The sequence below is a fragment of the Chrysochloris asiatica genome, unplaced genomic scaffold (genome assembly GCF_000296735.1).
Source record: "Chrysochloris asiatica unplaced genomic scaffold, ChrAsi1.0 scaffold00099, whole genome shotgun sequence".
NCBI classification, from domain to species: domain Eukaryota; kingdom Metazoa; phylum Chordata; class Mammalia; order Afrosoricida; family Chrysochloridae; genus Chrysochloris; species Chrysochloris asiatica.
The window spans coordinates 10,359,869-10,386,802 of NW_006408617.1; the positions used below are offsets into that span (position 1 = coordinate 10,359,869).

A 26,934-nucleotide genomic window follows, 5' to 3' on the forward strand; every position below is an offset into this window, starting at 1 on the left:
GGAGGGGAGTGATTAACCTTACAGTCTAGAACGGAAGTCCCTGGGACCATTGAAGGAGAAGAGCAGAGAATGGAACCCTACCCAGAGAAGCAGTGATGCCAGGGATGGAGGCAGAGATGATGACATGGGGAGATGGAGTGGCTGGGGACTTTGGACCTGGAGAGAGAGAGGGGCTGTGTGCAGACGACAGGGGGACAGGCTTGTGGGGTATTCCCTTTGGTTGATCGATGATGCATGGAAGGGATTGTAACCATGGCAAGGAAGCGATATACAATGGGATCAATGTGAAGCTGATGTCCTCCCATGTACACTATCACATAATCCACAAAAAAGCATTTAAAAAAAAAAGAGTCTATTGAACATGGTTGGACTCAGCTCACAACTTCATTGCTGTTTTTCCCCTACTTCCTCTTATTGGTGACCAACGTGGTCATTGTATTAATCTTTAATTTTTACATATCTTTTGGCCACTTACATATTCTTGTTTTAATGTGCTTCTTCTCTCCTTTTTCCTCATTGGATGCTTAAAATTTTTAAATACATTTTTGTGGGCTCTTTAGATTGATAGTGATATTTCTAAATCAATATCAACCCTTTTCCATATGCTATACATGTTGTTGCTGTTGTTAAGTGCCATCGAGTCAGTTCTGACCCATAGCAACCCCGTTTAGGGTTTCCATAGAGCAGCTGATGAGCTTGAACCACCGACCTTGTGGTTCAAACTGACTTTACAGTACAGCAAATCAACCCACAGTGCCAAACCACAAACATTTCCCCAAATTAACTTTAGACCAGTTTTGTACTTCTTAAGAACTACTCTCATTGACTTCACTCCCCAACTCTACACTGGCCTGCATGTCACTGTCCCCCTTCATGGACCTTCTCACCATTTTCTTACCCCTTTTAGTCTATCCACTTTATTTTCTTTCATCTATTTATCTTCCCTTCATTTGATTTCATCTCTAATTTCTGTTCTAAAAATGGAATTTATTAGTATGTTCTGCTTGTTCTCTGGGTGTAGGAGAGTTTACATTGGAATCATTGATGAGAGGCTGATTTTCTAAGTGTCATGTGTCCCAACTCCGAGGGTCACAGCCACGGTGTACCACTGACTGTGCTTGTTCTGTAACTGGAAAGGGGCAGGAAAAAGTTGAGAACTACTAGTTCAAAGGATAACTCCTCTGCATTAAGAATGCCTGGTAATGCCACTCATATTTCTCTTTTCACTGTGTTTCTACAACAAAACCCTCATAGAGTTCCTGGGATCTCAGTGCCCGTCTCAGGAAACTCCTACTTTAGTATGCTTAGCAGATCTGCACACAACTTTCTAGATAGATTGCTGAGTGTGTTGAAGACACACACTCACCAGGTCTAGAAGACCAGGATTCTGTCTAAAGCCTGATCAATATGAGGGGCTGTTATCTTTATATCATGCTATAAGGTTGCATTTAAACTGCATTTTCACATCTCCAGAGTGCTCTGAGTGAATGCAGCTGCCAGGTGGCACTAGGGAGGCACCAGCACGCTGCCCTGTAGATTTATAATCACACCCCTACTGGCCCTGGAAAGGACAAAAGGGCACTTTTTACAATCTGGGGAGTACTCTATCCTGCTCTGCACTGACCATCAGCATCTTCAGGCTTAATGACTTATGGCATTGTTTTTCTCACTCCAAATGCAATTTGTTTATATATTTTTAAACTCACAAAACATGAACTATTTCATTGCAACCTGAGGTTTCTTACAGTTTCTATTAAACAAAAACAACATATTCATAGAATAGATTTGATTTGAAAGCAACCTTAATGGATCTTATTTTTAATTGATTTGCTTTATATTAACTTAAGTTATACAGCTGAACATTTCTAAAAAAAAGATGTGCAACATTTACAAGGGGATTTTTTTGAAGCCCCTCATATGTAGTAAAATTATTAATATAGGTATAAAACATTAAGATTTTAGGACATGACCACAATTGATGTGACTGAGTACCCGCTTAGCTCTCATCTTCCCAAAGCCAAAGCCAAAAGGAAACAGTGGGGTAACATAATTCACACTTGGTAGCGTAGTGGTTATGAATCAGGCTACGAACCGCAAGGTCAACAGTTCGAAACCACCAGCTGCTCCATGGGAGAAAGATGAGGCGTTCTGCTTCCGTAAAGATTTACAGCCTCGGAAACCCTGTTCAGGGTCGCTATGGGTTGGAACTGACTCGATGGCACTTAACAACAACAACAACAAAAGCAAGTATGCTAAGCATTCTTGAAAGGAATCTTTCCCCCTATGAATTAAATTTTAAAGAAAAATTATTCTGTGGAAAAGTACACAATGGACATAATGTTAACCTTTCCCATGTGGTTTCATTGCAACCATAGAAGTGTTTACAATAAATCGCCAATCTGAGCAACAGATTTAATGTTAAAATATATCTCAATGTCAGTGTTTCCAGGGAGAGGACATGAATAAACGGATACAGTTGAGGGATCTAGCTTTCTGGTGTTTTGTTTTGTTTTTTTAAATTATCCAAGGATCTGTATATTTGTTCTTTAACTGTGTGAAGGTCAGCATGTCCCTTAGAATATATTCCTTGACTGTGAGTTGTCTCAATGAGGCCTTTTGAAAGCCATGTTAAGATTTGGGGTGAAAAGAATTAAAGATGAAACTGCCTCTGAGACCCTGACATTGGCTAAAGATCTACACACCCTTCACATCTTTGATGAGACAACCAAATGTCTTTATTGCTTTCTGTGACATCTATTCTTTTGTAAAATAAAAATAGTAAATCATTCAAAGAAAAGTATTATTCATGTACTTACTGATTCTTTTTTTGTTGCTGTTTTTGGTTTTTGGTGTGTTTTTTTTTTTAATGTTTTATTGTGAATTCTGTGATAGTTTACATGGGAGAACATTAGCTTTTCATTCATCTTATCGTATATTGTTTCATTGCCATGGTTACAATCCCCTCCATGCATCATTAACCAACCAAACGGTAGTCCCTGCAAGTACTTATTGATTCTTGAAAAGAAATCATATGTGTGGGTATGTCATCATTGTTGTCAGCTGCCATCAAGCCCATCCCCATCTCAGGACGACCCCACATGCTGCAGACTAGAACTGTTCTATAGGGTTTTCTTGGCTGTAGGAAAAGCACAGGACTGCAAGGTTAGTTTGAACTGCAAGGTTCAAACCCACCAACCTCCTTCAGAAATCCCACACAGAGTCTCTGTGAGTAGGAACTGACTCGATGGCACTTAACAACAACAACAATCTTAATCAAGCCGTTTGCTAGGCTCGCTTCAGTGGAGCCATTGAGTGGAGTTGAACTGCCAACATTTAGATTAGTTGTTCTTCTTGTTGTTAGGTGCCATCGAGTCGGTACCGACTCATAGTGACCTTATGCACAGCAGAACGAAACACTGTCCAATCCTGGGACAACCTCACTATCGTTGCCACGCTTGAGCCCAATGATGCTGCCACTTGGCCAATCCATCTCACTGGGGGTCTTCCTCATTTTCTCTGACCCTCCATCTTACCAAACATGATATCCATCTCCAGAGACTGTTACCTCCTGACAATATGTCCAAAGTATGAGACACAAAGTTTGGCCATCCTGGCCTCCAAGTAGCATCTGGCTGCACTTCTTTCAACACTGATCTATTGGTTCTTTTGGCAGCCCATGGCACTTTCAATATTCTCCTCCGACACCATTACTCAAATGCATCAATTCTTCTATGGTCTTCCTTATTCACTGTCCAGCGTTCACATGCATATTGAGGTTATTGAAAACACCATGGCTTGGGTCAGGCGCACCTTAGTCTTCAAGCTGACATCTTTGCTCTTCAATACTTTAAAAAGGTCTTGTGCAGCAGATTTGCCCAATGTAATACGTCATTTGATTTCTTGACTGCTGCTTCCATAGTTGATCCAAGAAGAATGAAGTCCTTGACAACTTCAATATTTTCTCCGTTGATAAGAATGTTGTTTTTTGGTCCAGTGGTGAGGATTTTTGTTTTCTTAGATGATGACAAACTGCTTGCACCTCCTAGGTTCCTTCTATGTGTGTATTTGTGTATTGATATTTCTGTTTAGCCATTTTGCACATGCCTGGTTAACTGGAATTCCTTTTCTTTGGCCTATTGCTGCAAGCTGTATTATGTCTTTAAGCTCCCACTAGTGTAATAAGTGGAGTCCTTGTGTGGCACTGTGGGTTAATGTGCCAGACTGCAAAGCCGTTTGAACTGCAAGGTTGGCGGTTCAAGCTCACCAGCTGCTCCTCAGAAACCCTGTACAGGGTCGCTATGAGTAGGAACCAACTTGACAGCACTTAACAACAACAGTGTAATAAGCATCTGTGATTCAAGATAGTCTCCTTTCTTGATTTTTGATGATGAATCTATCATCATGGTAAGTGGCATGGAGACAGGAGGGTAGATGTGTTGCTTTTTAAAGAAATACATCAAAACGACCTTTAAAAAATAAAATAGGATCAAGCCTATCTTATTCCAGATGGTAAAGTAAAATGATCCTATTTGATCTATTTTGGTACTTCTGTTCATGGTGAAATCACTACAGATAATGGGACAAAGTTGGGAAAAGTGCACATTCACTGACAGTTAAAGAGGCTTCTTTACTGCGATCTTGCTTTAAATCATAAAATAAGTAGCCCCCAAATCTCATGCATATGGTTGAAGTTCCAATGAGGGTTAAAGGAGACTTTTCTGATCATGCTGAGGTTAGGTTTGCTCAGAGAGGACATTCCTTTGAAATGTTTTATTGATGGAGATGCTCAATACTGAGTTGCATCTCATGTGATGTGTCTGGGAGCAGATGTGCCTAATAGAATAACAACTCCCATGATGCATTGTGGTTCATATTGAGGGAGTGCTAGAAGTGATTTCTCATCCTCTATGATGTGGCCACGCTTAGTCTTGTTCCCAGGTTTCCTAAATCTTCTTAAATTGAAATTAGTTGATATGTAATTTAATAGCGTTTAAGCACCATTTATGGCCTTCTGTTTTATGTTAAAAATTTTTAAAAATTGAAATGTTGGTTCTATTTCTATTGAACAAAGTAGGTGGTGGTGTGGACAGGAATTAACCGTCTGGGGATCTTTTCAGTGATAGATAATCATGGAACTCTTTAGATTGCTTCTATAAATGCAGGTTCTTTTGCAGATTAAAGAGGATTTGAAGGTCCTTTCTAATCTGAAAACGTAGTGTTTATATGTGACAATCCATTTGGGGAAATTAATTCCAAACTACCATGATACTTGCCTCTGATTGCTGTTCCTTTACGCCCAGGGTACTTAGAATAAGGTGTAATGAAACCTGGGTTTGGATCACAGCTTCTCTGCTGATCTACTGGGTAGCTTTCAATTAATTAATTGAAATAATTTTAAATGACTGAATCGCTCTGCCATTGTTTCTTTGTTGAGAAAATGTTATTGATACTTCCCTTGATATATAATTTAGTGAGAATACAGGTTAGGATGCTGTTTACACAAAGACTTTAAAGCACAGTAGCTTATATATATATATATATATATGTATATATAGTTCAAAGTCGTTTGAACTATAAGGTCAGTGGTTCAAGCTTACCAGCTGCTCCTTGGAAACCCTATACAGGGTCGCCATGGGTTGGAATCAACTTGACGGCACTTAACAACAAATAACCACTCGTCTGTCAGTTTGTCGTACTGTGGTGGCTTGTGAGTTGCTGTGATTCTGGAAGCTATGCCACAGGTATTTGAAATACCAGCAGGGTCACCCATGGTGGACAGGTTTCAGATGAGATTCCAGATGAAGACAGACTAGGAAGAAAGAGTGACGAGCTACTTCTGAATAGTTAGTCACTGAAAACTTTATGAATAGCAGAAAAACACTGTCAGATATAGTGCCAGAAAATGAGCCCTTCTGGTTGGAATGCACTCAAAATGTGACTGGGAAAGAGCTGCCTGCCTCTACAAAGTAGAGTTGAATATGATGCAGTGAATGGAGTAAAGCTTTTGGACCCTTCATTTGCTGATGGGGCACAATTCAAAATGAAGAGAAACAACTGTAAAAATCCATTAACAATTGGAGCATGGAGTATAAATCTAGGAAAATTGAAAATTGTCAAAAATGAATTGGAACGCATAAACATCAATATCTTAGGCATTAGTGAGCTGAAATGGACTGGTATTGGCCATTTTGAATCTGACGACCACATAGTTTACTATGCTGGGAATGACAAATTGAAGAGGAATAGTGTTGCATTTATTGCCAAAAAGAACATATCCAGACCAGTCGTGAGGTACCGCACTGTCTGTGATAGGATAATGTCCATGCGCCTACAGGGAAGACTGAAGTCCCGGTGTGGCACTGAGATTAATGTGCCAGACTGCAAAGCTGTTTGAACTGCAAGGTCAGCGGTTCAAGCTCACCAGCCACTCCTCAGAAACCCTATACAGGGTCACTATGGCTCAGAACCGACTCAATGGCACTAAACAACAACAAGGAAGACCAGTTAATATCACTATTATTCAAATTTATGCACCAAACTCTAAAGCCAGTGAGGGTGAAATAGAAGAATTCTACCAACTTCTTCAATCTGAAATTGATCAAATATGCAATAAAGATGCATTGGTAATTGCTGTTGATTGTAATGTGAAAGTTGGAAAAAAAAAGGAGGAAGGAGTGGTTGGAAAATTGCTTTGGTGATGCAAATGATGATAGAGATCACACAATAGGTAGAATTTTTCAAGACCAAATACCTGGAATACACAGAAATCAAATTGACTACATCTGTGAAAGAGACCGTGGTAAAGCTCCCTATCATCATCCAAAACAACATCAGGGGAAAACTGTGGAAGAGACCATCAATTGCTTATATGGAAGTTCAGGCTGAAGCTGAAAAAAATTGGGATGATATCAAGAACACTAGCAAACAAAAGGTCATTAAGAAGACAAGAATGAAGGAAAAGATGGAAATGAATGTCACAAGAGACTCTGAAACTTACTCTCCAGTATAGAGATGCTAAAGAAAATGGAGGAAATCAGGAAGTAATAAAGCTGAAGAGAAAAATTCAAAGGGCAACTCCAGAAGACAAAGTCAAATATTATAGTGAAGTGTGCAAAGACCTGGAGTTAGAAAACCAAAAGAGAAAAACACGCTCAACAATTTTCAAGCTGAATGAACTGAAGAAAAAAGCCTTGAGTTGAAATACTGAAGGATTATGTGGGCAAAATATTGAAAGATGCAGAATGCATCAAAAGAAAATGGAAGGAAGACACAGAGTCACTATACCCAAAATAAATAGTCAGTGTTCAACCATTTCAAAAGGTAGCATATGATCAAGAGCCAGTGGTACTGAAGGAGAAAGTCCAAGGTGTGCTTTTGGCATTGGCAAAAGAACAAGGTTCTGGGAACTGATGAAATACAAACTGAAAACTTTTCAACAAACTGATACAGCACTGGAGGCACTCACTTATCTATGCCAAGAAATTTGGAAGACAGCTACCTGGCCAACAGATTGGAAGAGATCCATATTTGTGCTTGTTCTAGAAAGCTATGACCCTACAGAATGCAAAAAATAATCATTAATAACAAATGCAAGTAAAATTTTGCTAACGATAATTTAAAAACTGTTGTAACTGCCAGAGGTTCATGGTGGATTCAGATGAGGAAAGGGAACCAGCAGTATCATTGCTGATGTCAGAGGTTTGCTTGTGCTTTATTGACTATACAAATGCTTTTGACTGTGTGGATCATTACAAGCTATAGACAAATAGTGGAGAATGAATATTCTGGAACCCATACATAGACCAAGAGACAGTCATTCACACAGAACACGGGGACACTGAATGGTTTAAAATCAGGAAAGGTGTGCACCAAGGTTATATTCTTTCACTGTACTTATTCAATCTATGCTGAACGAATAATCAGAGAAACTGGATTATATAAAGAACATGGCATCACTATTGAAGAAAAACTCATTAACAACCTGTGACATGCAAATAATACAACCTTGCTTGATGAAAGTGAAGAGAAAAAATACTTACTAATGAAGATCAGAGGAGCTCTGATAGCATAGTGGGTACAAATCTACTAACCTCAAGGTCAGCAGTTCAAAACTACCAGTCATTCCGCAGGAGAAAGATGAGGCTTTTTGCTCCTGTAAAGACTTACAGCCTTGGAAACCTTGTGCAGGGTCACTGTGAGTTGGAACCGACTCCAAGATACTTAACAAAAACAACAACAGCAATGAAGATCAAAGACCACAGCCTCTTGTACTGGTTGCACCTCAATGTAAAGAAAACAAAAAACCTCACCAATGGATCAATAAATAACATCATGATAAATGGAGAAAAGAGTGAAGTTTTTTCTTGGATCCTTTTTCTTGGATCCACCATTAACCATCTTGGAACCAGCAGTCAAGACACCAGACGATGTATTACATTAGGCAAGTCTGTTGAACAAGCCCTCTTTATAGTGTAGAAGAACAAAAATGTCAGTATGAGGACTAAGGAACACCTGACCCAAGTTATGACATTTTCAGTGACTTCACATACATGTGTAAGTTGGATAATGAGTAAGGAAGACTGTAGAAAATTGATGCATTTGAGTTATGATATTGGAGAGGAATATTAAAAGTGTCATGGACTTCCAGAAGAACAAACAAATCTGTGTCGGAAGAAGTACAGCCAGAATGCTCCGTAGAAGACAGGATGGCCAGATTTCGTCTCTCATTCTTTGGACATATTATCAGAGGGAGCAGTCCTTGGGGAAAGACATCATGCAAGACTGAAGAGGAGATGGTAATGGTTTGGGTACATTGACTTTCAGGGAGTCAGCTGTATTCTCTTACCACCGATGGAGCTCCGGCAGCAACATTTGATCTTCTAGGGCCTAGTACAATATATAGAGATTAATTCAAGCAAACATAACTGAAATCAGTCCAGCATTAATCTTTCAATGGCAATCTTATCATAGACATATACAAACATATGGTTGTTGTTGTTACGAGCCGTCGAGTCGATTCTGACCCATAGCAACCCTGTATAGGGTTTCCTAGGAGCCGCTGGTGAGCTTGAACCACCGACCTTGCAGTTCAAACGACTTTGCAGTCTGACGCATTAGCCCACCGCACCATACCAGGACTGCATATATTAAGCACATATACGTAATAGAGAGACTGAGACTTGTTAAGGACAGACTTAGTCTTAATCGTATGTGCTGGTATTATTAGATGATGAAGTGGGCTGTTTAAATCTAAACCTCTCTTTGGTTGTTGCAAATGTTTAGAATCTGGGTGGACACTTGAATTACCTATCTGACTATGTGATGTTGTAAAGCAAGTAGTTACTGTCAAATTAAGATTATTTTGTAACCAAAAGGTCTTGACCACACAGGTCAGGGGAGTGGAGTGTGCTGCAAGGGTTAGATTCATCAGCCTTGGAATTGGCCTGAGCGGTTATAGTAAAATAAGATACCTGACTTCTCAGAAGTCATGAAACAATTGACTAATAGTGTTGCTTTCTAAACACGAATGGGAATGTTGCAGCGATTTGTACCAGTTGTCATCCACATCTATTGAGAACAGTAAAATTGATTTGCATCTGGTCTTGTGAAGTCTCTGAAGGACACTGCTATTGGAGCTGGTTGCACAGCAGGAATAGATCCAGGTGACCAGCACAAGCTTAAAACAAAACAAAACAAAACAAAAGACCAGTTGAGACTCCATTCCAGAAGCAGCCTGAAATATTTCTAGTTGAGTTTTAGAAAATTACACAGATAGAATGCATGGTGGGATAAAAATTGCTTCAATATCCTATCACTAATTATGTAGTTTATTGAAATCCAAAAATACTGGGAGAAAGAGCCCATCCTAAACATGTCTTCTTTGGCTTCTTTGTCAACCCATCTGAACTATATTTCTTTTTTAACCTTTTCAGACTCCCTGGTTGTGGAACACAAGGCACTGCTGGTACAACTACCCCTATCAGGTAAGGAGAGGTGACTTTGTAATTTTTTGACGTGCAGAATATCTTCCGTTGGTCAATACCTTGCTTTCAGGTAGATCCCAACAGATTCCATAGACGCCTTGCTATTGTCCCCTCCTGCTGGTAGATACTAGGGATAACTAGTGAGGAACAGAGTTTGTATGTTCATAGTGAAGTTCAGAATCCAAGCCCAAGTGTCTTAGCAGATGAAGTTAAGTTTGGAAAGTGCAGCTGTTGAAGAGTCAGGTGATATCAGTCCAACAGGTGGAGTATTCCTTTTTCTAACAGCCAGCCAATTTCTCATTAGCAAGGAAAGTCTGAAGACCTGATAATAGAGGAGGCCTATCTCAGCAGCAAGTGTGGAAAGCTTAAGCACGCAACTGAGGCAGATACACTGGGTTAATCTCATTCTGTGGCTCAGGAGCAGACTCAAAATATATAAATCAAGCACTGTTTCCTTGGACACAGAAAACTTGTCTTTTATCCATACCATTATTTGTGAATGGATTATTCCTGCAATTGAAAAGAGCATTGTTTAAATTGAGGTAAAAATCATATCACCACTGGCATACCTTTGCATCTGTCCATGGATTATTTATTGTGATCCCAAATTGACTAATATTTGAACATCTGTGACAGAATTTTTCATTTTGATTGGAACATGTTATATAAGAGAAAACAAACATGACTAGATATTTTAGTGACAAAAATAAACAGTTACAGGAAGTCTCTTGGATTTTTTAGTGTTACTGGAGTAATTTGGGGTTGTCTTTGTAGAGACGTTTGAACTTGGTGGTGTACATAAGGTTAATGGGCAGAGACTTGTCATATCTCCTCTGTTAACATGTAGTGTTAACAGAGACAGGCATCATCCGATACTCTTTGGGCAAGTTCAAGCTTAATGACACATTGAAATGGAATTCCAGTTTGCATTTCCATGTCTTTAAAGCAGTTTATTTAGATTAGAAAAGAATTTCAATATGTAACATTAGGTGGTTAGAGAGAACTGAGCATTCTTTGACTGTCTGATAGAGAGTAAAGGGGCAATAAAACCAACTGCAAATTGTACACAATTGTAATTCTCAGACCAGCTGCTGTTCTACTATCTTAAATACTTGGAGTTTCTTCTTTTAAAGCTCTCTTTGTGTCTCTAGTGTCCTGTAATGCCAAACTAAATTGAGAAATCCGTATATATTTAAAATTCTATTTTCAAATATACATCAGAAGACCTCTAGAAATCTTAACTGGAATGTTCATGTGACAGCTGCTCTGATGCACCACACTTAAGAGAAAAATTATGTCACGTGAAAGACATCGAGAACAAATGCAACATAAAATGCAATGCCCACTGTTTTCCTCAACTATAATGCAGTCTGAAATAACTCACATTTATGGATGGAGCTGAGAAATTGCTTACTTCTGAGAAAATTAGTTGTAGTGCCTGTAAACTGTTTCACAGACAGTACTGTAGATTCAACATGAAAGTTTGGAGGTCTTGCAGATATAGTTATGTTTAAAAGTAGGAAACATCATTTGTATTTAAGGAAAGACACCTTATGTGGAGATTCAGATCAAGATCAAGCGCCCTCCTACTGATAGGACATCTTTGTTTATTCGTGAGTAATTCAGGACACAGCTCCTGAAATCTAGGACAAATTCATGATCTCTTTTGGGAAGAGTGGTCATCTCAATAAACTCTATAAACTACTTTTAAAAAATAACTACTTATGTGTCTGTATAAAAAATTAAATCATAATTATTATTATGATAAAATCATGACTATGCATGTAATTATAGAACTTTGTAATGATATCTATGTAAATATGTAGATTGCAGTTCAGGGTCAATGTCAAACCTTATTAGCATTTTTTAAAATGGAGCATTCTCATGAAACATGTTTATTATGTCTTTAACATAAAAAAGAAATACTTGGACAGATTTTAGAGAAAAGAATAGTGGTCTGCCTTCAATTTTATTAAAATACTCTGTGTATTACATAAAATCCACTGCCATCCTGTCAATTCCAACTCATAGCAACCCTATAAGACAGAACAGAACTGCTCCTTTGGAATTCTGAGACTGTAAATCTTTATGGGAACAGACAGCCTTATCTGCCTCCTGCAGAGCTCCTAGAGTAACTGGTGGGTTTGAACCACCAACTTTGAGGTTAGCAGCCCAGTACCTAACCCACAGAACCACCAGGATATGATAGTTTTTATATAGGTGTGTGTATTCTTAGTGTAAAATAATTTAAATTTGGAGTTGGTTGAAGCTTGAGTGCCTTGTTATAAAAAGCAATGTTGGGGGTGAGACACCCTAAGGGGGTCCCCTTATTAATTGTGAAACTGAGTCATCCCTTTAAACTTGACTTAACTGACAGTAATTTCCTGTCAACTATAAAATCTGGAAAACGATCTTACTAATTTTATAGTTTTCTGAGTTTCCAGTAAGATATCACATGCATAAGCACTGTCAGCTACAAAGAACTCCGTGAATATAGTAATTATTATAATTCTATGCTCTGCTATAAACTCAGCAGCTCCTAGACCTGTTCTAACTTGTCCTTGTAACCCCTCTGTGCATTCTCCCGGGTGGTGATGCTGGGAGTAAGATAGAAATGAATTTCAGAGAGCTGAAGTTTACTTCAGGTCAGGATCCTCTGCTTGAAAGGCCCTCAAGCCAGTGCCCTATATTGTAGATTTCATTGCTGCCGTACATCTGGCCTGAAACCAGTCCCTCCTGGCTAGTGCCTTCAAGTTTTCAAAAGACAATTGGGAAGGACATCTCTGAGCTGTTTAAACACGCTGCTGTTCATCTGGTAGCGTAGTGGTTACGAATCGGGCTGCGAATCTTAAGGTCAGCAGTTCGAAACTACCAGCCGCTCCGCGGGAGAAAGATGAGGCTTTCTACTCCCGTAAAGATTTACACCCTCGGAAACCCTGTACAGGGTCGCTATGGGTCGGAACTGACTCAACGGCACTTAACAACAACAACATTCATCATGACCACAGAGTTTAGGATTACTGGTTGAAGAGTGTCCTATCTTGTCATGTATTTTGTTGTCAGAAAGCTGTGAGATGGACTATTTTACTAGATGCCCATGCTTATTAGAGTTGGTAGGTAAAGAAGCACCTGCTTCTTGTGATAGGCATTTGTGATGCTGTTTTTGGTGTATAAAGCTTTTAAATTTCTATTGTATATTTATTCTATCTCATTTGTAGGGGTGTGGACTTGTTTTTGTGATCCATTCAGAAAGATAGTCATTTATTTATTCCAATAAAGCAAGGCATTCCACTCCAGCTTAATAAAACAATTAGACAGAACCCATCCAAAATGATGATTAAAAGCTCTGTTTTGTTTTCTTAATACAAAATAGATACCCTGACTCCACTTTCTCTGGGCCTAACCCCATCTCCATACATTTGAAGCAGGTAGAGCAGTTACTACTCCCATTTTCCGAGTAAGATAACTAAAACCCAAGTTAAATTCTGTATCTACTGAGTTGTGGAGCTGGGACTTGATCTGAGATGCCCTTTTAGTGCCTAGTCTGGCATCTCTTGGCAGTCTCCCTGGTGCTCAGCTCTTTTAATAAATATATTTGAGACATCCTGTTTGACATTTACAATGTACTGAACATTTCCTAATAACAAGGAGACATCCTGACTAATGGATCATTTTTTTAAAACTAGCACTCCGGTTTCCACCATCTACCTTGTGCTGTGGAATCTCACTACAGTTGTCCAGGATTATTCTTATCTATATGTAGCAGAATATTTTTTTCCCCCAAGGAATCTATTTCAAGTGACCATCAATGTTATTGTTAAACTCAATTTAAAGAAATGGGGGCATCAAATGATCTTAGTGATTAATGCTTTTTAATTGGAGATGAAATGAAAATAGTACCTCATGCTGTGGATTACAGGCATCCTTCAGAGCCCTGTTCTTCACAAGGAGAATGAACCAGGAATTGCAATGTTTCAGGCTGGATAACCATGTCAGTTTTCATGACTGAGCTTTAGATGTTTGAGATACAAATTGGGTTCCCCATTAACTATTCAGGAGCCTTAGTGGCTAACTACTTGGTTGCTTAACTGGAAGGTCAGTAGTTCACTCTATGGGAGAAAGACATGGAAGTGTATTTTCTTTAAGATTGTTGTTGTTAAGTGCCATCGAGTTTGTTCTGACCCATAGTGACCATGTATCAGGTTTCCGAGGAGCAGCTGGTGAGCTTGAACCACCAACCTTGGAGTTCAAACTAACTTTGCAGTCCATTGCATGAACCCACAGTGCCACACCAGGATTCTTAGAAACCCTATGGGGCTGTTCTGTTCTTTCCATAGGATCTGAACCAACTCCATGATCACAGATTATTAACTACTGCTCCTTCCTTTTATTTCTTTTCTCAGCCACTCACAACTGACCTTCACTACTACTACATCTTGCAGCTGTCATTCTACTGGTCTTTAATGTTTTCCCAGTTCATTGACATCAAAAGAAAGGTAAGAGTTGTATGTCATAAACATGGAGTGGTTGCTAGCATGTCTTTAATGGTTTTCTACAGTTGGGAGTAGAGTCTCAATCAAAGACATCAGCCTCTGTTCTCTCCACAGCACTAGGTTAATTCTACTTTCTACATTTTTACAGAAAGCTTGCATTTTTGTTTGGGCTATTTTATATTTTATTCCCTATGTCTCTTCACTGTTTTTAAAAAACATAGTGTTCTTTTCTCTACTGAAAAATATATCAATGAATTCCAATAGCATTTATTTTCTCTCAGTCAGATCCAAAGTTCTTCTAAAAATTAAATACAGAAAAAAAATGTAATTGGTAGGTCATGGGGGAGAATAAAAGTGTTGCAGACCTACTGAATGAAATTTTCCCCAAAACTATGTCATAAAAATACAATCTTACTAAGCAAAGACTTCATATCCTCCACTTCATTGAAGCAGCTCTTGTTGAGGGTGTCAGTGGTACTCCCGTGCCTCCAGCTTCTGGACAGAAATGGCCTTTTTGACTATTCTCTGCTCTTTTTATTTTTGTGATGCCATTTTCTCCAGATTCCCACATTTGAAGCATTCCTTCCTAGTTGTCTTTACTGGCCACCATTTCAATACCTCATCTTCCATATATTAGTACGTACCAGGGTTCTGGCCCTGATTTCCAAGTGGCAATTTCTCTGGATGGTCAAGCTTGAACCCTCAGAGAGTTCGAACCACTATGTATCAATGCCTTCTTCTGCCCATAGTCTCTCCAAGCTCAGGCTTCCACAAATCTAGTCACAAAAACAAGGATCAGGTTTATGTGTTTATCAGTTATTCCTTCCAACAGCCGTAAGATCTGCTTTGTTATTCATTATCAATTTTATGAGCAAGGATACTGAGCCCTGCACACAAAGTGTTCCCAATTGAACACATGCTCTTCCTCTAGTCATCTTCTACCTTCAAGAATTTTTATAGTCAATTGTTGTTGTTGTTGTTGTTGTTATGTGCCATAAAGTCAGTTCTGACTCATACCAAACTTGTTTGTGGTTTCCAAGAAGCTGCTGGTAAGTTTGAACTGCCAACCTGTGGTTCACAGTCCAGTGTTGATTCTACAGTGCTACACCAGTAGTCCAGCTGTCTAAAATAGGCAGAGTTGTCCATTGTTCTCCTCACTCATTCCTTGTGCTTACTTCCTTAGTAGCACTGACCCTGATTTGAGTCTTTTCCACTTTTGCTCAATCTAACACAATAGCCTCCCAAATGTTCTTATCTACATAGGTATCTGTGTCCTCCTGTCACTCGACAGGAGTCCACTTAATAAAAGTTATGGTTCTAAAATCTTCAAGACAAAGCCAAACTACCTACCATGATGTGTAAGTGTGCAGAGAACACGAGTATGTTTCAAACCCATCTCTCCAGCCATAACACACCCATTTTTCATCTCCCCTTTCTACACACATTCACCCTAGCTGCAAATATTTTTTCACCATTAACTGAACACAAAGTTTTCTGGTACCTTTTTTTTTTTTTTTTTCAAAACCTGTTTGTGACTAGACTATACCCTACCTCCCCCACCTTCCCACCTTCCCAAGCAAATCCTCACTTAAAAGTAAGCTCTACTTTGAAGCCTTATTCAACTCCCTCATGTTTTTAAAGTCACCCCCTGACCTGTATTTGGCATAGAAGAGTACCTTTAACAAACTGTTTTTAACAGTGTGTTGACCTTCTTTTCCCCCTTCGATAGCCTTGGAGTGGAGAACAGGATGTATTCATCTGTCTCTCCCTCATGACTATCAATGTGTCCATTTATAGTGGGGCTCAGTAGGCTTAGGGTGGATGAATAAATAGACTCATCAGAATGTCATATGACTTATTAATGATTATCATCCAAGCTTTTGTGAAAACAGGACTGTGCTTTATGATGGAGCATAATACTGCAGTTTAATGTTTCTTGGTTAGACTAAGAATCTGCTGAAGTGGTATCTAAGTGGCAGCTGAAAAGCATTTAGAAGTTTAAGATCCTAGTACCTGAGTCCATGTTTCCCAGATATGTTCCTTCACCATCCTATGGTAGTGCCTTACCTGACTGGCAAAAAAAGCTGTCTTTCGTGACTTTAATAACTGCAAGGCCGTAATTTAGTATGAGTTGGCTGATTCACGGAAGTGAATGGTTCTTGTAAGGGGTTAGGCATAGCACATGACTCATTGACACTCATAGTTTATAATTCCCTTACCCATTACCCCATATATCCTGGGTCAGTTCCTAGAAACTCTAAAGATCTTTCAGTGATGGTATGCCAGTTAGGCCTCCTCTGTCCTGTACATGGAACTTTCTTGATTCATGTACTCAACACTAGTAGGCTCACTATCTTCTGTCTTCCAGGCCGTATACTAGGCTCATTATGTATTTCATGCTCTTTTAAGAAGCACTTTTGTGAAAGAAGCTACATAAAACACTTGTATAACAGGAAGGTACAACACTCTTCCAATTTTGTAATTGGAAAAACTACACCATTAGCTTCTGTGACTTTCTCAGGGCTTTGAAATGTAGGAATGGATTAGAACCCAAGTTTCCAAGCAAAGCCCTTGGTTTATTCTTAGACTAGACATTGCTATGCTCTTGACATTAGTATTGGTAAGCCTTTCATGGCTCTTCACCATCTTACTGGTGTCTTTTTTGTTTATTTAGAATTAGGAGTGCTTTCGGACATATTGTCAGGAGGGACCAGTCGCTGGAGAAGAATATAATGTTTGGTAGGGTGGAGGGTCAGAGAAAAAGAGGAGGACCCCCAGAGAGATAGATTGGCAAAGTGGCAGCATCAATGAGCTCAAGTGTGGCAACAATAGTGAGGTTGGCCCAGGATTGGGCAGTGTTTTGTTCTGCTGTGAATAAGGTCACTATGAGTCGGTACCAACTTGGTGGCACCTAACAACAACAATGACAACCCAGAGTTAAAGACATTAATAAAAGTAGGACTAGCCATTCTTGGCTCCCAGGAACCTAGTCTTAGTGAGACAGTGCTTTACCCAAAACCACCACTTGCCTTCAGAAGCCTACTGAGCTATCAGAGTGTCTTCAGTGCTTTAAAGCACTTTTAAGTGTTATCTTAATAGTTATTATAAGTGGTTTACTCTCAAAGGTTGAAGTGTAGAAAACACCACTAAAAGGAATAATTTTATAGCAAGGTTTGCGGGATTGATCTTAAGCCTGTATATGTTGTCAGTGTTTAGAAATTAATTGTATATTTTTCTAGTCAGCAAATAGCCTATTGTTAAATGCCGTCGAGTAAGTTCCAACTCATAGCAACCCTGTATAAGGTTTCCAAAGAGTGCTGGTGAATTTGAACTGCTGATCTTACAGTTCAAACTCACCTTGCAGTCCTGTACTTATCCTACAGTGCTACATGTGTGTGTGCCTTAAATGCTGTTGAGTCGGTTCCAACTCACAGCAACACTGTGCAGGGTTTCCAAGGAGTGGCTGGTAAGTTTAAACTGCCGACCTTGCGGTCTATGCTTATCCTACAGTACCACATAGAACACCTCTTTTTCCTTCAGTTGGTCAGCGTACCTTTGTACATTCTTGAGGCAGTTGGGGTATTCTCATTTGTTGCACAAAATGGGAATTCATCCATCCCCAAACCTGCTTATTACTCAGCACAGGTCTTCGTAAGTAAGGCCTTTTACTCTGCTGCCATCTCTCATTAGTGAGCTGTAGCCATGGATTTTCTCTTTAGCATCTGCCTCTTACTGGCACCATAGATCCTTGGTGGTTCCTTCTTCATTGCTCTACCGTGTGGTAGGCCTGCTGGTCTAGTCATCAGAGAGGATTTGTGATGTGTTCTGACTGCCAAGTACTCTCCCCAGTACAGGAACACTTAACTAAGATTTCTAAAACCAGCCTGCTTCCTAATTGTGGAATAGAGATGTTTGAAGACACCTGTTGACAAAGTAGTATGGAAACTGCCTTCAGAAAGCAGTTTATTTAAAGGGTTATCAAATGTTTCTTTAACTACCCAGTTAAGTGACAATAAGCTCAAATAGGCAGGAGGAATAAACATTGCATCCAAATACATGCCTCAAACTGTTGGAATCAGTATTTTAAAGGCAGATTCCCAAAACCAAACCAGTTACCACTGAGTCAGCTCGGACTCATGGCTAGCCCATGTGCTACAGAGAACTCTGCCTTCCTCCCGTGTGGGTTCAAACCACCAATCTTGATGTAAGTAGTCAAGTGCTTTACCATCTGCACCACCCTGGGATTCCAAATGAAGTTTAGAACTCATGTTTTTGGGATTTAATAATTTTTCAAAAATGGCATTTATAGTCACAAACTCTTCTCCTCCTCTAGAAGCGTCCTACAGTTGTACTCTTAATTTTTTTTTTAATTCCTCTGCTTCCAAATTTAATATAGACTTTCAAAAAATCAGAGGTGAAACTGTCATCCCTGTGATAACAGAACACAAGCGTTTTCTACTTGATCACTCTAGGATTGCTGTTTATGTGGTCAGTGGGTTAAAAATTCTATCAGTCTTCCCAGAGAGAAGGGAACTAGCTAAGGTGTTATTGTTAGGTGCCATTGAGTTGGTTCCAACTCACAGAGACCCTATGCGCAACAGAACAAAACACTGCCTGATCCTGGGCCAACCTCACAATTGTTGCCACGCTTGAGCCCATCAATGCTGCCACTTTGCCAATCCATCTCACTGGGGGTCTTCCTCTTTTTCTCTGACCCTCCACCCTACCAAACATGATATCTGTCTCCAGCGACTGGTCCCTCCTGACAATATGTACAAAGTATGAGAGACGAAGTTTGGCCATCCTGGCCTCCAAGGAACTCTGGCTGTCCTTCTTCCAACACAGATCTGATGTTCTTTTGGCAGCCCATGGCACTTTCAATATTCTCATCCAACACCATAACTCAAAGGCATCAATTCTTCTACGGTCTTCCTTATTCACTGTCCAGCTTTCGCATGCATATGAGGTTATTGAAAACACCATGGCTCGGGTCAGGCGCACCTTAGTCCTCAAGCTGACATCTTTGCTCTTCAACACTTTAAAAAGGTCTTGTGCAGCAGATTTGCGTAATGCAATATGCCATTTGATTTTTTGACTGCTGCTTCCATGAGTGTTGATAGTTGATCCAAGAAGAATGAAGTCCTTGACAACTTCAATCTTTTCTCTGTTGATAAGAATGGTGTTTATTAATCCAGTGGTGAACATTTTTGTTTTCTTTACATTGAGATGCAATGCATACTGAAGGCTGTGCTCTTTAATCTTCATCAGTAAATATTTTAAGTCCTCTTCACTTTCATCAAGCAAGGTTGTATCATCTGCATAGTGCAGGTTGTTAATGAATCTGCCTCCAATCCTGATGCCACGTTTTTTATATGTTACAAAATCGTATAAAGCCCTTTGCAGTTTTCCCTACTCTCTCCTGTTTTTCTCCTTTTGTTCATTACTTCTTTCCATTTTAAAAAGAAGTTATCAAAATATATTACTAGGACAACAGATACAGCATTGGTATTCAACATTGTTTGAAACTTTTTTATTTTCCAAGGCTCCATTTTTTGTTAAAATACTGTCTTTTAGCATCTATTCACAATGAGCATTTCTCCTGCACATCTAAATTTTCCAAGAGAAGCTAATAAATATTATCATGTTAGAGCTCAGAACAGCTTGCTTATGCTAAACCCTATGTCAATTTAACGAAACTGCTGTTTGGCCTGAAGGTCTGGGCCGTTGGCCAAAGAGTCCTGCTCATGTTCTGAGTCCTTCACAGGAAATTATCCATGGCAGAGTTCCAGGGCCCAGCTGGTGAAGTCAACTTGTTGGTCTTTTGGTTTTTAACCTGAGAGAAACACTATATCCTACGTAAGATTCCTGGCAGAACGACGTATGATGATTAAGTTTTGCAAGAAACTAATTAACAGACTTGTTCTCCAGTAACTTTTTGAAAGAATAACTGCTATTCAATATGGAAAGGCATTAGGTGCCTATTGGGAACCTACCCAGTTCCTGATCTCTCCTGCTTTAATTGAGTTTAGGATAGCATTTATGTACATAAAATCCTCTAGTACAATGCTTGACATGTAGTGTTTTAGAGCTTGGAATAGGGCCTATCATATAGCCAGTATTTGTTGAATCAAAACCTAGTGGTCAAAAGAAAAAATTAGTCGTCACAGAATTACATATTTCTGGTCAAATAAAATTAAAAGAAATCATAATAATGGAGAGGGACCAACATAAATTTGCTGAACTTTTACTTCTCCTAGTAAGGAAAAACCACCAACCGTGTGTCACCAATAATTCATAATAAAAAGTCATTTTAATGTAAAAGAAAGGTGAATGGGCATCTTGTAATAAAAGCAATCTTTCATGGTTGTCTTTATGTAAAAAGTTATTAGACTGGTCTTTTTCTCATTTTTGTCTAAGACTGTATAAAACATTGTTGTCAGCAATATGACTTAGAAGTCTTCAACCATCTACTTGCTCACCTCTATACCTGGTGTGGCGCTGTGGGTTATTGCGCCAGACTGCAAATTCGTTTGAACTGCAGGGTTGGCAGTTCAAGCTCATCAGTCATTCCTTGGAAAACCTATACAGGGTCACTATGGGTCGGAACTGACTCGACAGCACTTAAAAACAACAACATTCCTGATTAGATGTGACTTCAAGCAAATTACTGTACCTCACTCTGCCTTGGTTTCTAAATTCAAAGAATGGAGTTCATCTGACCTACATCATGGGTGTGTTTTGAGTATACATGAGTATTATATGCACTTAGGACAGTGCTTGGCACATAATAAGTGCTCAGTAAATATTAGCTATTTCTGTAGTTCTGCTGTGGCACTGTGGGTTAATGCATCAGACTGCAAAGCCGTTTGAACTGCAAGGTCAGCAGTTCAAGCTCACCAGTTGCTTCTCAGAAACCCTATATAGGGTCGCTATGGGTCAGAACTGACTCGACAGCACTTAACAACAACATTACTGGAATTATTGATCTGACTCACCAGATCTTGCCAGGCATCTTCACTCAGGTACACATGAAAGATTGCATTTCCAATCACACTTCTCCTGTGGTTGTGAGGGTTCATGTGACCTATGTGCTATCAACAGAATTGACTTGAGTCCCTTGTGAGCCAGAACATTTGGTTGCTATTGTGAGGGCATCTAGAGCTCTCTTTTCCCATCCAGGACAATGATTGGTAACATTTGACATGGAAACAGCCTGGGTCTCTGAGGGACTTGGTAAACAGAATCTCTCCATTAATTGATAGTAATTACTCTGTGGTTGAGCAATAACCCTTTGTTTTAAATCACTGCAAATTTAAGGATTTTGGTTTTGAAACATAATTTCTCTTACCTTGTCTGGTGCAGCCATTATTAATAATATGGCTAATTATAAATTTCCTAGAGCAATATTTGGAAATAATTTGTCTATATTAGTATTTCTCATAGTATTTTGGAGTCCTGGTGTGGTGCTATAGGATAAACACAGGACCAGAATGTTGATTTGAACCACTAGATCAGGAGTTCAAACTCACCAGCTGCTCCTGGGAAACACTCTACTGGGTCTCTATGAGTCTAAAGTGACTTGATGGCACATAACAACAACAGTCTGTGGCCCCCTGGATGCCCTTGTAACATTTTCAGGGGGTCTGCAGCACCAAAACTGTTTTCATAGTAATACTAAGATGTCATTTGCCTTTTTAACTGTGTTGACATTTGGTACAAAAGTGGTGGGCAAATTGCTGGCAGTAGCCCCCAAAAGATAAAGTACTTATAAATAAGTCTAACTAAAACCATGAGCACTGGTGTGACACTGTAGCATAAGCACTGGACTACTAACTGTTCAAACCCACCACCTGCTCCTGTTCAGGGTCTCTGAGTTGGAACCAACTTGATGGCACTTAACAACAACAACAACAACAGGGACATAAAATACTTAAATGAAGAAAACTATAAAACACTACTGCCAGACAGCAAAGGACTCTTACATAAATGAGAAGACTATATGCTCATGGGTAGGAAGACTTACCATTATGAAAATGTCAGTGCTACCCAATGTTATCCCAATCCAAATTCCAAAGATATTCTTTAACAAATTGGAAAAAAAACAAAAATAATTTTCCACTTTATATGGAAAGGGAAAAAGCTCTGGATAAATAAAGCATTATTGAAAATAAATAAATAAATACGTAAGGAGGCCTCATACTTCCTAACCTCAGGCACTTTAACCAAAGGAAAAGAATTGAAATGAAAACCCAGAAGTAAATCCATCCACACCAGAATCCATGCAAACTTCCTAGACAATACCAAACACCTTGCAGCACTGAGACACTAGGTTTTAAAGTGAAGGACTATAGTCTTGGGGGACTTCTAGGTTTATCGGTATAAAGTAGTTCTGCAGCCTACCAAAGTGAATAGTGACTTGGGTCTTAGAAGCTTGTGAGTAGCCATCTAAGACACAACTGTTTGTCTCTCCGCTTCTGGAGCAATGGAGATGAGGACACGGAGAGAGGAAGCCGCTGAGGACTCTGGACTCATGGAAAGAGAAAGACCGAGTGCTGGTAGCCAGAAGGCAGGCTTGCAGAATGTTTCCTTTGGTTGTTTAAATTATTATATATTCCTGAGTGTTTTTGTGTAAACCCCCACACCCCCAAAAAAAACAAAACAAAACAGAGAATGGAAGCAAATACTGTTGAAAGACGATGCACGGAGGAGATTGTAATCATTGCAACGAAATGATGGTGTAAAGCCAATGTTCTCCCATGTAAACTATCACTCAGTTCACAATCAAAACTTGAAAGAAAAAAAGAGTATTTGTTTGTATGAGTGAATGATATCTGTCAGTATTTACCATATTAGACATTAAAATTAAGACACAAAAATAGTTCATTTATTTTAAATAAAAATGATAAGTTATATTTCACATTAACAAATTTTTTATGTAAAACTATGCTATCCAAAATATTTTTTTAAATGCTAATGAGAAGAGTGGCAATGTTTTATACTTTTGCAAATCTCCTTAAGAAAAGAGAGCTAGATTCTCATAACTGCTTGTATATTCAATCTGTTGCCATATGTTGTTTTGGCTGAAATATGTGAAGAAAATCCAGTCTATCACATGTATGTAATTGGAAAATAGAGAAGTATCCTAATAGACTTTCAGATATTGCGGGTATCTTTCTTTGATACTCTACCCAAACTTGACAAGTGGGAGATTTTAAAGATTAGTTAGCAATATGGAAAATGAAACCATATCAATAAATTTTCATACTCTATTACATTAAAATCCACTAGTCTGTCTTGCACTTTGAATGGCTCTCTCACTGATACATTACCATCATGCATTCGTCATTTGGAGAATAATGTTTCACTGAGTCAATGACATTTGTTATTATTCAATATTAAACAAAAATCTCATGCATCATTATCACTACCAGTTGCATCCCAAATTGTCTATGTCTACTGAGAATTATCAAGCTCATGATGGTAGATGCAAGTGTTCCAAATTTCTAATTTTCACTCGAAAGCATGAGTTTTATTATTGACAATAAACAATGTCAACTGTCTTCCTTGAAGCAACTTGACAGGCTCACTTCGAACAGTTTCAAGAAAAAACTCTGCCAAATATCCAAGTTGGAAATCACCATAATTTGTCAGTCATTCTTTCAAGTTCCGCTTATGCTCTTCTTTCTTGATGGTCCTAGGAACCTCTATATTTGTACTGTAAGATTAACTACTCCCCCATTTTTGTTACAAAACTTCTACCTTTACAGTTGTGACAGTCACAATTAGTCATGATAACAATTACTCACTGATGAATCATAAGAATCTTATCTCTATCTCTTTTCACCATGCCTGTCTAGACAAGATGAAAATTATTCAGTGGGGACTCTGCCTTCCCCCTCAGACAAATACTCTTTGTCCTTCTCAATAATTTCTGAGACTATAAGGAGGTATTTTATATACATATATGTGTGTGTATCTGTATGTATGAAGTTATCATCAAATTGATTCTGACTCATGACAACCCCATGTGTGATTGAGTAGAACTGTGCTCCATAGCGTTCCCAACAGCTGGTTTATTGGAAGATCACCAGCCCTTTCTTCCAAGGTACCCCTCTGTGGACTCAAACTGCCAACCTCTTCAGTTAGCAGCTGAGCACTCAGTCATTTGCACTAACCCCCTGAAAAACAAAACTCACTGCCATCAAGTCAATTCTGACTCATAATGACCCTGTATAGGGTTTCCAAAGAGTGTCTGGTGGGTTTGAACCACCAAACTTGTAATTAGCAGTTCACACCAGGAGTCCCCTATAGGAGGTAAGAGAATTGACAAGTTTGAAAACTGCTTGTCTAGATTATTTTGAAGCCTTTCTTAAGAATATGACTCCCAAATAGTGCTGATATTATTACCAAGTGCTTTCTTTGCCTGAAAAGCTAAACTCCTAGTAGATGCTCTCTGTTAGCCTCAGAAGGATGAAGAATGATTTCAAATGTGCTCTCTGTAACACCAGTGTTACTACTTAGAGGTACAATCTGGCGGGCCACTTCACCTCTCAGACACAGAGGTATATGCAATGTGGCCCTTTTATGTGTCCACTGGGGCTGAAGTAGCAATATCCTCCCAAGACAGATATTCCCGACTCTTCAACTTCTATCCTGTTGTTTTTTTCACCACTGTCTCTTCAGAATATAAGCAGCAAAGAGAGACAGCTTATTTTAATAAGCTACACCCGTGCTCAAAGCCGTTCAACTTTGTATGTGTGCAGGCTGCTGGGGGGATAATAGAAGAGTACTGTCTGGAGTCCTGGTGTGGCACTGTGGGTTAATGCGCCAGACTGCAAAGCCGTTTGAACTGCAAGGTCGGCGGTTCAAGCTCACCAGCTGCTCCTTGGAAACCCTATACAGGGCCGCTATGGGTCTGAACCGACCCGACGGCACTTAACAACAACAACTGTCTGAAAAAGAAATGTGTTGTATGGAGAGTTTCGTGGGATTTTATTCAAAGAATTCCTTAACCATTGACTTACTCCATCATTCAAACTCCCATGTGCCTTGTCAGTGGAGAGGCGCTTAGCATTGTTAGGTCTTAAAGAGTGATGACAAGACATTGGACCACCCCCAGGCAGTTCAGGGTGTGGGAGGGTGGCAGCTCGGGGCTAATGCTTCTCATGTGGTACAAGGGACCACAGCATTACAGAGAGACTCACGTCCCAGGCCCCAGGTAATGCTGCCATTCTAGGACTCTTGGGCCATAATTCTTGGGCTTCAGGGGTCCCACTCTCTCTTGGAAGGTGCCACTTGGAAGGTCAATTGGGAGGTTCAGTCATTCAGCTTCCTTTGGAGGCCTTCTCTCTTGGGAAGACATCCACTTTGGCTTATGAGAGCTCTGTTATTCCTGGATTCATGAATGCCTTCAGTTTCTATCTCTGTTAATATAAATGGGCCCATTCTCATCTCCTTCCCTTTGGCCTCCTTGGAAGAGGCTTCCTTTTCAGTAGAGACTAATCCTTGCCCCTTTACTCATGATCCCCTAGTCTTCCTAGTTTTTAGGACTGGACCTCATTCTGTTTGTGTTTCACTTATATGTATTTCTCTATATTATCTCCTTCCCCACAGTCTTTTAGCATGTACAAGTGTCTCCATTCTTAAAACATAAATTTTAAAACATTATCACTCAGCTCTGTATCCTCTTTTATCTAATTCCTCCCTTAAACCTCTTTCCCTCTAGTCAGGCTCCTGGAGAGAGAGAATGTTGCCACAGCCTCTCTCTCCTGTCCCCCTCCAATCACTCAGTCTTTCCTCAGACATCTGTTTGTGATAAGCAACCTGTTGTGGTGGTGGTTAAGAGACCCCAGAACTGGATTCAGATTTGGCTCTAGCCCTTCCTCACGATGGGGCTTTGGGAAAATTATCATTTTATATAAATATAAAATGAAATTCCTAATAGCCCTTGGTTTTAGAAATTACCATGTCTGACACATTACTGCATGTTTACAAAAATAATGCTCATGTTATGCTAGAACTATTTTCCATAATTTCATCATCATTTCCTCCTATTGCCTGTGTGAGTACATTATTTGCCCAAAAAAAAAAAAAAAAATGTAGATAGATAGATAGATAGGAGTCCTGGTGTGGTACTGTGGGTTAATGCACCAGAATGCAAAGCTGTTTGAATTGCAAGATTGGCAGTTCAAGCTCACCAGCTGCTCCTCGCAAACCCTATACAGGGTCACTGTGAGTCAGAATAGACTAGATGGTACTTCACAACAACAACAGAGGGAGAGTCCTGGTGTGGCACTGTGGGTTAGTGCACAGGATTGTAAAGTCGCTTTAAACTGCAAGGTCGGTGGTTCAAGCTCACCAACTGCCCCTCAGAAATCCTATACAGGGTTACTTTGGATCAGGATCAGCACTGGACTGCAAACCACAAGGTCTGCAGTTCAAGCTCACCAGCCGCTCCT

General features: G+C 39.5%; 1 protein-coding gene across 2 annotated transcripts in view; it reads left to right on the forward strand.

Annotated features, from left to right (window-relative positions):
• CERS6 (ceramide synthase 6) overlaps window positions 1-26,934 on the forward strand; it is a 424,587-nt gene that overhangs the window by 319,133 nt on the left and 78,520 nt on the right. For both annotated transcript variants that reach the window (XM_006867010.1, XM_006867009.1), the window contains exons 5-6: window positions 9,933-9,983; window positions 14,387-14,479. In XM_006867010.1, the coding sequence (XP_006867072.1) occupies window positions 9,933-9,983; window positions 14,387-14,479 (144 nt within the window). The remainder of the gene's footprint in view (window positions 1-9,932; window positions 9,984-14,386; window positions 14,480-26,934) is intronic.